Below are 12,795 nucleotides of genomic sequence, written 5' to 3'. Positions count from 1 at the left end.
ATCATCACACCATATTACAAAACTTTGAATATTCCAGTAAAGTTCCGTTACCTTTCTAACAGCTGAGTTAGTAAAGAAGTTGAGAACTACCACTCCAGGTCAGAGTGGACCTGGGAGCAATGGCAATTAAAGGGTGGCTCCACACTCCTCAAAGCCTGCAAGCTGGGGCCTCACCACTGGATATAGTTTAAGGTCATATCCAGGACCCTTGAATTGGAAGCCATGATTTAGAAACAAAGCAGTATGTTAAATCATTGCTCCCCAGCAGTGTTGATTAAACACCACCTCCCTTAATCACAAGAACAAAACATTTTTTTTTTTTTCAGATATTAGATCTAGTTTCCTACTCTTGATTAAGTTGGCTAGCCTATTCATTATATAAAAAATGTCTGTAAGATTCGTCTATTTCCAAATTCAAAATGGGTATATTTTTTTTTAATTTTGTTGTATTTATACGAGTAGGATTATCCATTTTACTATTTATCACCCCCACTATGATTAGTACTTTATGTATTTACATTCTTATTTATTTACAATTAAAAATATATAAAAAGTTAAAAATATTTATATATATACATTTTTTTTTGTATAATACATTTTATACATTACTAATACAGTTTCGGATTTCCTTATATATATATATGTAAAAGAGATTTAGAAGGCTGTCACAATGCGAGGAATGAATTATAGTCGCTGGTGGTAAGAGGAGACGAGAACAAGTGGCGATTTACAATACGATTATATATATATATATATATTTTTTTTTTTCTTAAATTAGCCCAGCCTTGACAGTCGTGTTTTAAATTTCTTCCATTTCTTTTTTTCTATGCACATCTTATATTTCTTTTAATAATATTATTTGAACTCATTCCCTTTTCCTTGTACCTATTTCTGCCTTTTGGATTAGTTTGGACCATCTTCCAATTACGTGATTCCCTTGGATTTTACTTGTGCGAATGGAAATTGGATATTTTACTTTTCACCGGACTATCCATTCACGTGAAATCACCTTTTTCTTGACCATATTCCCTCTGCTTCACTTTTTGTTACCAAGTAATAAGTATGACTTACCTGTAGTTTCATTAAATACTTTTGCAAGCAAAATCCGATCCCGCATTTTGCTAAATCCTACCCTCTCATGAGAAGGAAAGTATTTCTTCGAAAATCCGTGGATTAAGGACTATCCACTTATTTTGTGCTTCCTTTTTAAAATTAAATATGTTTTTAACTATTTTTCAAAGTGTTTTTTTAACATGTTTTATTAACTACTTGTCCTTTATATATATACATATATATGCATATACATACATACAAATACGCATATATATTTTATATATATACATATCTATATATGGTTATTCATAAACTGTTTTGTTGTATCACAGCTCTTCAGTGCGACTAGACTAACATTCCTCTGAAGCCAGGAATCAAATCTACAACCATCTTGTTGATAGTTGGCAGTTCTAGCCCCTGTGCCATGGGATCAGTGCTCATAAATGATATCTCCAGTGCCTTTATATAAACATCAGAAGGTCACCTGGTGTTGCTCGGTCATAAAATAAGCTAAAATATGATATTTTAATTATCAAAGTTGACCTTGAATAACAAAATATTTTCGATTGCTAGCCATATAGAAATGTTACTAGCCAAACCCACATGATTTTTGGAATATGACATCTTCTAGCAGCTAAATAGAAAAGTTATGAGATTTTAATGTAGATTTATTATAGAGCCAATTCTTTATTGATTATTATATTTGTACCCAATATATAGTAGTGATTTACAAAAATTAGAAAAAATATGACTTGGGTTCCATCAGATAGAATTGAAACCCAAACATTTAGCTTTCTAGCGGTATTCACTACTGTATGACCTAACGACACGTGCATATCAAAACTTTACAAATTAACATACTTAAATGTATAAATGAGCCATGGGATTGGTGCTCATAAATGATATCTTATAAACACTAGAAGGCAGCCCGACATTGCTTGGTCATAAAATACAATTATATATATATATATATATATATATATATATAAAACGTTATAGGTTTTCACAAAGGAACAAATGGAAGAAATTTGACTCAGCTTTTTTTTGTTTTTATTTTTAGTCGAAATGAAAGGCATGTATTCATGGTACTTTCCAAACTAAGCCTGCATTTTAGTTTTACAAGTTTCTTCGTTCACCATGTGGTTAACAAAACTCTGCCATGTCGAGCACTCTGCTCAAGTGCTGTCACTGCCCATGTGTTTTTTTTGTTTTGTTTTTTTTTTGTTAAATCTCTGATTTCCGGTAACAAGCTCACACAAAACCACAGGGGAACTTTATCTGATTATAACCGGCTATCCAGTTATTTCTACCTTCATAGTTTGAAAGTATTTCACTCGTTTTAATATTTAGGTGAGAAATATTTGAAAGTATGTAATATAGTGAGAAAGGCAGGAATTAGGTCAATCTCGCGGTTGGTTTTGCTGAAATGAACTTAAAAATATTTTGTCGACAAATATCAATATTTATGAAGTTATGGAGTTTGACATTTTGTCATTTTTCTGCGTGTTTTCAAAGCCATCATATACAAACAGGGGTACACACACACCAACATATTAGTGGTCTCGCAAGGCTGTAGAGGAGGCAACTGAAGCTGCCATGCCAGGACACTATATATACAAATGTAGGCAAATTTGGGCATATTTCATTGGTTTGAAAATATAGGTTCTTTTTTTACCAATTGTCACAAAATTTTAACCATAATTATAATCTTTGAAAAGCCTGCAAATTTTCATGTAGTTTTGTCACATAGAACCAAGGATATGAGCAATTCAATGTGCAATTTGGCTACTAGTATATATATTTCCCCCAATCCCCCAAACCTCTAGCCATTGATGGAGGGGGAGACTAAAACTTGTTGCTATGGTTTCAAATGATGTGAAATAACAGGAAGGGGAGACTTGATTCCAAATATTTCTCATATGTTATATCTCCCCTCTTTTAGAAATAGTGTATAATTATAAATATCTCCAATATCAAATAATCCTTATGCACTGTGAAATTTACTTTATGTATAAAAACAAAGAGGGGTAATATAACATATGAGAAATATTTGGAATCAAGTCTCCCCTTGCTGTTATTTCAGATCATTTGAAACTATAGCAGCAAGTTTTAGTTTCTCCTCCATTAAGACCATAGGCATTGGGGAAATATCAGATATTTTGTAATTCATATGCAAAACTAGGAAAACAAATGACTATGATTAAAACAGTTTATGGCTGTAAAATGTGCCAAAAATTGGCTCGGGATGATCCTCATAATGTGCGACCTTAAGGGCAAATGTCACATAGCCCATTACACAATTCAGGTCATTACCTTTCCAACGAGCTTTGTCTGTTAAATTCTGATTAGTAGTCGCCCAGTTGTAAAATATGCTTAAATATGATATTTTAAACGAATTTGAGAATATTTCTTATAAAAATTATAAAATATTCCAAAAATTACATAAATCGATTAAGTAGTTTTATTTAAAACGAAGATAAAAATTTACAATTTTTAGAGATTTTACTACTAAACTGCATTGAACATAAGGCTGATTTTTCACCTCTCAACTTAACTTTAAGTTGTCTTTTTTTATTTCATTGGATTTTTCATGGCAGACGAAAAACACTACGACTTACTTAGTCATAAAACTTGATTTTCTTAGAATTACAAAAAAACAAAACTTTGTGATCCAATTTACGTGATTTTTGGACCATTTTATCTTCGTTCTATGACTGGTACGTACATTATTAGGGCTGTGACAATAGAATATTCTTTTCATTCTTTGGACTCTTGGGTGTATATCCGACACAGACACACAGAATCAAACGAGAACCGCATCAGTGTATATAAAAACATAAGATATTAACAGATATATACTGAAGAGTCAAAACAATGAAAAGAATATGCTGTTGTCATCGCCCTAATATACAGACTTTAGTGTATTTTCTTTACTTTTAATTGCCGCCATGTGCTACTCTGAATAAGGACCAAAAAATATCGTATTTACATTATGTGATGGAAAACCTTAAAAAAAAAAAAAAAAAAAAAAAAAAAAAAAAAATGAAGGGACGTTTTTGTGTCATCACTTCCGGTAACAGGTTCGCACAAAACCTTAAGGGATATTTACTGACTATAACCGGTTATTCAGTTATTTCTACCTTCGTAGTTTGATCGTATTTCAATCGTTTTAATATTTAAGTGAGAAATATTTGAAAGTATGTAATAAAGTGAGAAAGACAGGAATTAGGCCAAGCACACGGTTGGTTGCACTTGAATGACTGCTCCACAGACGATGCATATTTTTTTTTTTTTTTTTTTTTACAATGTGATGAATTGCCAATCTCTTTTTTTTTTTTTTTTTTTTTATAAAATTATGTATCACATTCCTTTTGATGCAGCCAAGCATTTCTATAAGAGGCTTTGCCCATACTTTAGTATAAAATACTGTTTTCGTTTGTCATGCTATATAGTTTCAAATAGCATTTTCGTTAGTCTGTCATGCTATATAGTTTCAAATAGCATTTTCGTTAGTCTGTCATGCTATATAGTTTCAAATAGCATTTTCGTTAGTCTGTCACGCTATATAGTTTCAAATAGCATTTTCGTTAGTCTGTCATGCTATATAGTTTCAAATAGCATTTTCGTTAGTCTGTCATGCTATATAGTTTCAAATAGCATTTTCGTTAGTCTGTCATGCTATATAGTTTCAAATAGCATTTTCGTTAGTCTGTCATGCTATATAGTTTCAAATAGCATTTTCGTTAGTCTGTCATGCTATATAGTTTCAAATAGCATTTTCGTTAGTCTGTCATGCTATATAGTTTCAAATAGCATTTTCGTTAGTCTGTCATGCTATATAGTTTCAAATAGCATTTTCGTTAGTCTGTCATGCTATATAGTTTCAAATAGCATTTTCGTTAGTCTGTCATGCTATATAGTTTCAAATAGCATTTTCGTTAGTCTGTCATGCTATATAGTTTCAAATAGCATTTTCGTTAGTCTGTCATGTTATATAGTTTCAAATAGCATTTTCGTTAGTCTGTCACGCTATATAGTTTCAAATAGCATTTTCGTTAGTCTGTCATGCTATATAGTTTCAAATAGCATTTTCGTTAGTCTGTCATGCTATATAGTTTCAAATAGCATTTTCGTTAGTCTGTCATGCTATGTAGTTTCAAATAGCATTTTCGTTAGTCTGTCATGCTATGTAGTTTCAAATAGCATTTTCGTTAGTCTGTCATGCTATGTAGTTTCAAATAGTATTTTCGTTAGAATTTTTTATATACTCCCTAGATTATAATATCTACGATTTGCGAACACACGTCGTCTCTACATTTATTTTGATTGACTTTTATTAAATTCACGCTAATCTGTCCTCTCGCGTGTTTGTTGGTCTTTTTTGTATAAATAAAGCAAAACACATTGATAGATAGCCGTCAGCAGCCTTTCATGCCGGGATGCCTCGAAAGCAATTAGCTTTGATCAATGTGGAGAAAATCCTTCATATCAGACAATTGCTATTCATTTGAGAGTTCCCACTTTTTCGGGGAAGCTTGGTTTCCCCAACATCGTGGGGAAGCAAAGAAATGAATTAGCGGAAAGCTGAACTGGCCTTCAGCCAACGTTCATTTCTGCACCTGCGTATTCACTTAGCAAGTCAACGTTTTGATTGATATCACTAAATTTCAACGCTTTTCACTTCCTATGGCCTCGTAGCATAGCAATAAGATGGCAGGTTTTCTTTCACTTTCTTTTCCGCCTTTGGGTTCGTCACCGGTTTGAGCCTCCCTCCCTACTAACACTTTTTTTATCTTTTACACCTCCAAACACCTGGGCAACGCCGGGTACCCTCACTAGTCATATATATATATATATATATAGATATATATATATATATATATAAAAGGCTTTTTCCCCCCAGGGTTCTCGACGACATTATACTTATTTAGAAGTTTCTTTATACTTCCTAGATTATATATAATATAGACTATTCTTTAGAATTTTTTATATACTCCCTAGATTATAATATCTACGATTTACAAACAAATATCGTCTCTACACTTATTTTGACTGACTTTTATAAAATTCCCTCTATTTCGTCCTTTTGCGTGTTTGTTCGTCTTTTTCGTATAAATAAAGCAAAACTAAATCGAAGCAAAGGCAACCGCTTCTCGACCTTCATGGCCGGGATGTCTTTGATCAATGTGGGGAAAACCCTTCATATCAGACAATTGCTATTCATTTTGACACTGCCAGAGTTCCCACTTTGGGGGGAGGGGGCTTGTTTTCCCTCACATTATAAACGACCTCATGGGGAAACAAATAAATACCACGACAGAAAGCGGAAAGCTTAACTGGCCCTAGTTATATATGGGGATACATGTATGCGTGTATGTAAAAACATTCATTTTTTTTTAACGCTTTTCACTTCCTTTGTCGTCGTAGCACAGTGGTAAGATCTCAGGTTTTCGCCTTCGCGTCACAAGTTCGAACCTGCCTGCCTACTAACACATCTTTGTTTGTTTTTTTTATACCTCCAAACACCCTGGCAATGCCGGGCACCCGCCGCTAGTCTATAATATTAATTTCACCTGTCTGTTTAAATGTATTTATGTATGTATGTTTGTATGTCTGCCTAAAACTTTTAACAGAAACGACAGACTTTCACAAGATCAATATCGTTTTAAAGCTCGACCCTTCGGACAACAAATATTGGCAAAAACATTAATTCTTTCACCCTCAACTGAGCTCTTTTCTACAAGGAGGAATCGCTTTTCTTGCCAATAATTTCAAAAGTCATCCCCTCTTTCCGACTGACTAGCCTTAATTTAAACCTTTGCCACTTCTGGTTTGGCGGAGGACACAATGGCAAAGACATCACGTTTTTTTTTAATGTTCTTTTCCTACTTTACGGTACGGGTTCAAGCTTGCCTGCCTACTACCACTTTTTTTTTTCTTTGCTCAATACACACCTCCAAACACCCGGACAACAACAGGCACCCAGGCTAGTGCTATATAGTTTCAAATAACTTTTTCATTGGTTTGTTGAAGATTATAATGGGAGTATTGAAATAAGTTGAAAAACAAAAAAAAAAAAAGAAAAAAGAAAAATTAGAAAGAAAAACTTACAAGGAATTATGTCTTTGTAGCGATTCTTTTTTATGTTGTGCGTTTTTTTCCCTTCTTCAGCTGGAAATGTATCCTCCTCTTTATGTCGAATACCGAGCATTCGTAGTTCCTGAAGAAAAGAAAATAATGAAAAAGTTAACTAAAATTTTGTAGTGGATGTGAGGATTTTATTCATTGCCAAAATTTTTTATGAATACAATTTGTTGAATCTAACTTGTTTGATTACTAACTTGCTTGATACTAAATTGTTGGATACTAAGTTGTTTGATATTAAGTTGTTTGATACTAAATTGTTGGATACTAAGTTCTTTGATATTAAATTGTTTGAGACTAAGTTTTGAGTTATTTCCCCTGGAAACTTCAAAACAATCTTTAACCCTTCTATTATTTTTAAATTTTTTATTTTCATTTGGAATGCGTTGTTATTGCGTATTTTATTTTATTCAAATTAAAACAACGTTTCTATATGAACTCTCATTCTTTGATGTTATTCTCGCGTCGCCCACGCACAGTTCAAATATTTCAAAATGCAACCGCTAGAAACAACGTGCGGCTCTTTACAGACTTCTTTCTCCAAATTTACAACATGGCAAGGAAGAAGAAAAGAAAAAAAAAACACTGAAGATGGAGTATACCTCTGAAATATATTTGTGATAAATTTCAAACAAGTAAAATATTTGTTTATTTTCCTAATATTATGTTGTGATTTGGCTTTCAAGCGCACTTGATGCATATTTTATTTTATTCAAATATGGTTAAAAGAACTATATGAACTCTCATTCTTTTACAATATATATATATATATATATATACATACATTATATATATATATATATATAATATATATATATATATATATATATAGTGAACGTGTCTGTGTACATTTCCCTCCGCAATAACTGTCAATTTTTAGTCTACAGACTCGAAATTTGATATACAGGGTACTGAGATTTGTGAAAATCTATGTGATCGGTTTTTGGCCAGAAATTTGGCTGTTAAGGGGTCAAAGTTCAACGATTCGACCTTTGAGAACTCTACCAAACTCCTCCGACAATTTTGGGTCTAAACACTTGATATTTTAGATATAGGTTCCTTGGACATAGATCTAACTTAATAACTTGATTTGAGCCCAAAACAATAAATGTTAAAAGGGGCATAATAGGGGTCAAAGTTAATATATATAATTTAATATTAGCATTATATATATATATATATAATTTAATATTAGCATTATATATATATATATATAATTTAATATTAGCATTATATATATATATATATATATATATATATATATATATATAATTTAATATTAGCATTATATATATATATATATATATAATTTAATATTAGCATTATATATATATATATATATATATATATATATATATATATATATATAAAATTTACTACTAATATTAAATTATATATATATATAATTCAATATTAGTATTATATATATATATATAATTCAATATTAGTATTATATATATATATAATTCAATATTAGTATTATATAATTCAATATTAGTATTATATATATATATATATATATATATACACACACACCCACATTCATACATAAGGAGAAGATGGTTAGTTATAAGGATTACTTATCAAGTTCTTTGATTGAACGAAGAAACTGATAGTGTCTTTCCACTATACATTTTTTACATATACCAAAAACTGAGACATCAATGTTCTCAATATATATCGAACAGTGTAATGTTTGAAAGACATTCCAATCTCTATGACTAATTGTAGATATCTCTGAAGAATACAGATGCTGCTGAAATATGGTTAATTATTCTTCCGGTTGTAAAGAAAGGATATTGGCTGCTAATGGGTTACATCGAAATTGGTCAAGGTTAAATTTTGGAAATCTAAAACGCGTTTTTCGTTTTAAAATTCTTCAATTGAAATCAACCCATTAAATGAACCTGCTGTTTGTGCAACAGTTGATCGGCATCACGCTTTGTGATTGTGATTTGCAGCAAATAAAAGTCGTTCGAAGAATCGGTTATTCTTAGATCAGGAGCATGCCAATCAATAATCTCGTCTTGAAAAAGACAACTTAACACATTAGATGTGTGTAATCGATGAAAACAAATTATCAGAATATTTGAAAAGATTATTTTCAAAATCAGCATCACATTCTGTTTAACATCCGTTTTACTCGTTTAACTTTTTACTCTAATTTGGAATTCCCTTCCTGCTACCAGCTTCCTGACTGTAATTTTTTTATTATTATTTACATATAGGTATCACCACTTATCAAGGCCCGATAAATAAATAAAAAAAAATAGAACTAACTATAAGCACAAAGCCTCAATAAAGAAAATGACAACAACAATCGCTCCTGACGACGATCGGGTGTACCGATTGAAAGCGCTTGCACAGAATATAGCTGAACAACAACTTTTGGGCGCCATAACATACAACATGCCAGCCAAAATACAAAGACCGCTCGCCCAATTGAAAAGTTCTCTAATAAAATCCCCAAAAAAGAATTCCGTCATGTTCAGATGTGCTTTAAAATATATATTTCTGTAGAAATATATTTTCTTATAATATATAGCAATCCTTATTTAAGAAGCTCAATGTAATTACAGATCAATATAGAGAATAAATGACAAAAGGTTATATTCCAAAATTCATGATGTTGACCATCTTATAATTTATTCCTTTAAGTCAGTTGACTTATAAAATTCTTGACAGTATCTGTTTCGTAGCGCAAAATCATTCACTTAATTATTATTATATCAATCAGTGAATCTATTATGCCCTTAACTCATCAGAAGAAATAACAACAATTAATTCATCAAAAGGGAATGAAGTGTTATTTGACATGATTAAAATCCTAAAATTGGAAGAGAAGCTGCAAATACCTTTATATTTTTCCATTACACCATATTGAATTTTTATAAAAAAAAGAAAATCATGAATTTCGGAATATAACTTTTAGTCATTTATTCTCTTTCTCTCTCTCTCTCTCTCTCTATATATATATATATATACACACACACACACATAAAGAGAGAGACAGAGAGAGACAAGGTGATCTAGAGAAAGGAAGGAAGAATGAGAGAATGATAACCAGAAATAAAGAGATAAATAGATAAATAGATAGAGAGAGAGACAAAGAGATAGATAAATAGATAGATAGAGAGAGATACAACCTTTTAATATTTCATTACTTTATATAGATATATATATATTTTTAAATTTGTCTTTACATAAGCTGGCATTTTGACCGAGATCAAAGTGTAGTATCTGATCTTCAGATGCGGCACTTCCATTTCTTGTTCTCTTTCAGTGGAGGAGAAATCCTTCACGACTGAGACAATTTTTATTTTTGTACCTTTTCTCCACACTAAAAAACGACCCTGGTGTCTAACTCTGTCCCGTGGGGAGGCATTGTAAATAGGTACATAAGCAGTAATTTGTTGCTACACAGTCATGAGCCTGTTTCGGTCTTCTAGTAATTAGTAACTAGAGACCTTTTCATGCAACAACATGAAAGCGGAATTCTTAATCTGTTAATTGTAGTTATTTTAGAATAGGGAGTTACTTTCGGATCACTGTGTGTGTGTGTGTGTGTGTGTGTGTGTGCGTATATGTATATATACATACACACACAGTGATCCGAAAGTAACTCCCTATTCTAAAATAACTATAATTTACTCAAATGCCGTAATATATTTCTCAATTATCCGAAATAAAAAATCAAATGTTCAATCAGACGTGCTTGAATAATGACTTGCTGCCAAAATATACAAGTATATATGTTTGTATGTGTGCGTGTATTTGCAAGATAAGATTTCTGTGAGCATTAGTTTTTATTTTATAGGAAATAGATCCGTTTTTATATGCCATTTTTTTTTCTTCTTTTTTTTTTAAATTTTAACAAAGAAGTCGCCATTTATCAAGGCCCGGAGGCCACTCGAGGATAAGGGTTAATGAGTGTACAGTAGTCAATGAGAAAATGTTGTAGTAATCGTTAGTAGTGGAAATTTGGTAAATTGAATTACTTAAGGGGAACGCCTCATCCAGAACTTGTTTACATTAGACTTGAAGACATATTGTAGTCAGCTGGAAAGCAGGAAAACGGAACCGAGTTTCACAGGTGTGTAGTTCTAAGACCGAAGCTTTGCTCGTGGAATCTACATTTAGGTTTAGGCAGAGATAAAGAGTGGGGGAAATTATTGATAGTGGTTTCAGCTAGACTAGTGTTTTTTGTGAAAGTCAGGCCAGGGGAGACCATTTAAAAACAAAATTGTTCAATAGGACTCTACGGACAAATTTATCTTCAGTTGACCTTTGACAACTAAATATTTTCGTTTACTAGCCAAATAGAAAAGTTACTAGCCAAACCTACATGATTTTTAGAATATGACATCTTCGTTCTGTGACGGGTATGTACACCATACAGATTTTTTTGTATTTTTTTTTTTTTGTAAGTAATTCTAAATATATACCAAATTTTATGTTGATACTTCAAGGTATAAACATTCGAATTTCCTCAGATATTTTTTAAAACAGCCTTTGTTAAAAAAAAAAAAAGTATATTGTTTGTTGAAACTTTTATTGTTTAAATAACTAGCATTTCAGCCCGGCGTTGCCCGGGTGTTTGAAGGTGTATGTTGAGTAAAAAAAAAAAAAAAAAAGCCGACAATTTTTTTAAACTTTGACCCCTATTATGACCCCCTTAACATTTATTGTTTTCGGCTCAAATCAAGTTATTAAGTTAGATCCATGTCCAAGAAACCTATATCTAAAATTTCAAGCGTTTAGACCCAAAATTGTCGGAGGAGTTTGGTAGAGTTTACAAAGGTGAAATCGTTGAACTTTGACCCCTTAACAGCCAAATCTCTGGCCGAAAACAAATTACAAAGATTTTCCCAAATCTCACTACACTGTATATCAAATTTCGAGTCTGTAGACTAAAAATTGACAAAGTTATTGCGTAGGGAAATGTACACACAGACAGGTTCACTTTATAAAAATAGCTTTTCAACTTTTCTTTTTTCCTTTTTTTTTTTTTTTTTAAATAAAACGAGCAAAGTCAAATTTATCTATCTCTCTCTCTCTCTCTCTATATATATATATATAATTTAAAGGAGCTAAGAATAATAGTCTAAAGAGCTAAGTGTATTTTAATGTAACAGTGAAATTACTAGTTTAATTAAAATACAGGAAATGCTCGTTTTTTCAGATTCATCTGCCTTACTTTTAATGCTAGGTTTATTTATGGTGTCTTTTAAATTCAATAAAAATCCTCCTAAATTTGCTGATGAGGAGACCGTGCTTACCAAAAAAACTATATATAATTGTTCTACATAACTTCATGTATACCACAAATAAAAAGCACGGATTTCCGAAACGATTGTACAGATAATTGACTTTGTTGTTGTTCCTTCTTATGAAACTGATTTTTAATTTAATTAAAATTTGATTTTTAAATTAAAAATTTTTTTTTTTTTAAAATTGAAAATCACTTTACTTTATATATATATATATATATATAGAGAGAGAGAGAGAGAGAGAGATAGATAGATAGATAGATAGATAGATAGATTTGACTTTGCTCGTTTTATTTAAAACAAAAAAAAAAAAAAAAGTTGAAAAGCT

At 31.4% G+C, this 12,795-nt stretch overlaps 1 protein-coding gene across 2 annotated transcripts in view; it reads right to left on the bottom strand.

Annotated features, from left to right (window-relative positions):
* LOC145260680 (uncharacterized) overlaps window positions 1–12,795 on the bottom strand; it is a 239,568-nt gene that overhangs the window by 106,695 nt on the left and 120,078 nt on the right. For both annotated transcript variants that reach the window (XM_080119061.1, XM_080119060.1), the window contains exon 2: window positions 7,165–7,273. In XM_080119061.1, coding sequence (XP_079975187.1) covers window positions 7,165–7,273 — 109 coding nt within the window. The remainder of the gene's footprint in view (window positions 1–7,164; window positions 7,274–12,795) is intronic.

Source organism: Euprymna scolopes, chromosome 36, assembly GCF_053919585.1.
Source record: "Euprymna scolopes isolate OS-2025 chromosome 36, ASM5391958v1, whole genome shotgun sequence".
In the NCBI taxonomy this organism is placed as follows: Eukaryota; Metazoa; Mollusca; class Cephalopoda; order Sepiida; family Sepiolidae; genus Euprymna; species Euprymna scolopes.
This window is presented reverse-complemented; position numbering and strand designations above follow the sequence as displayed.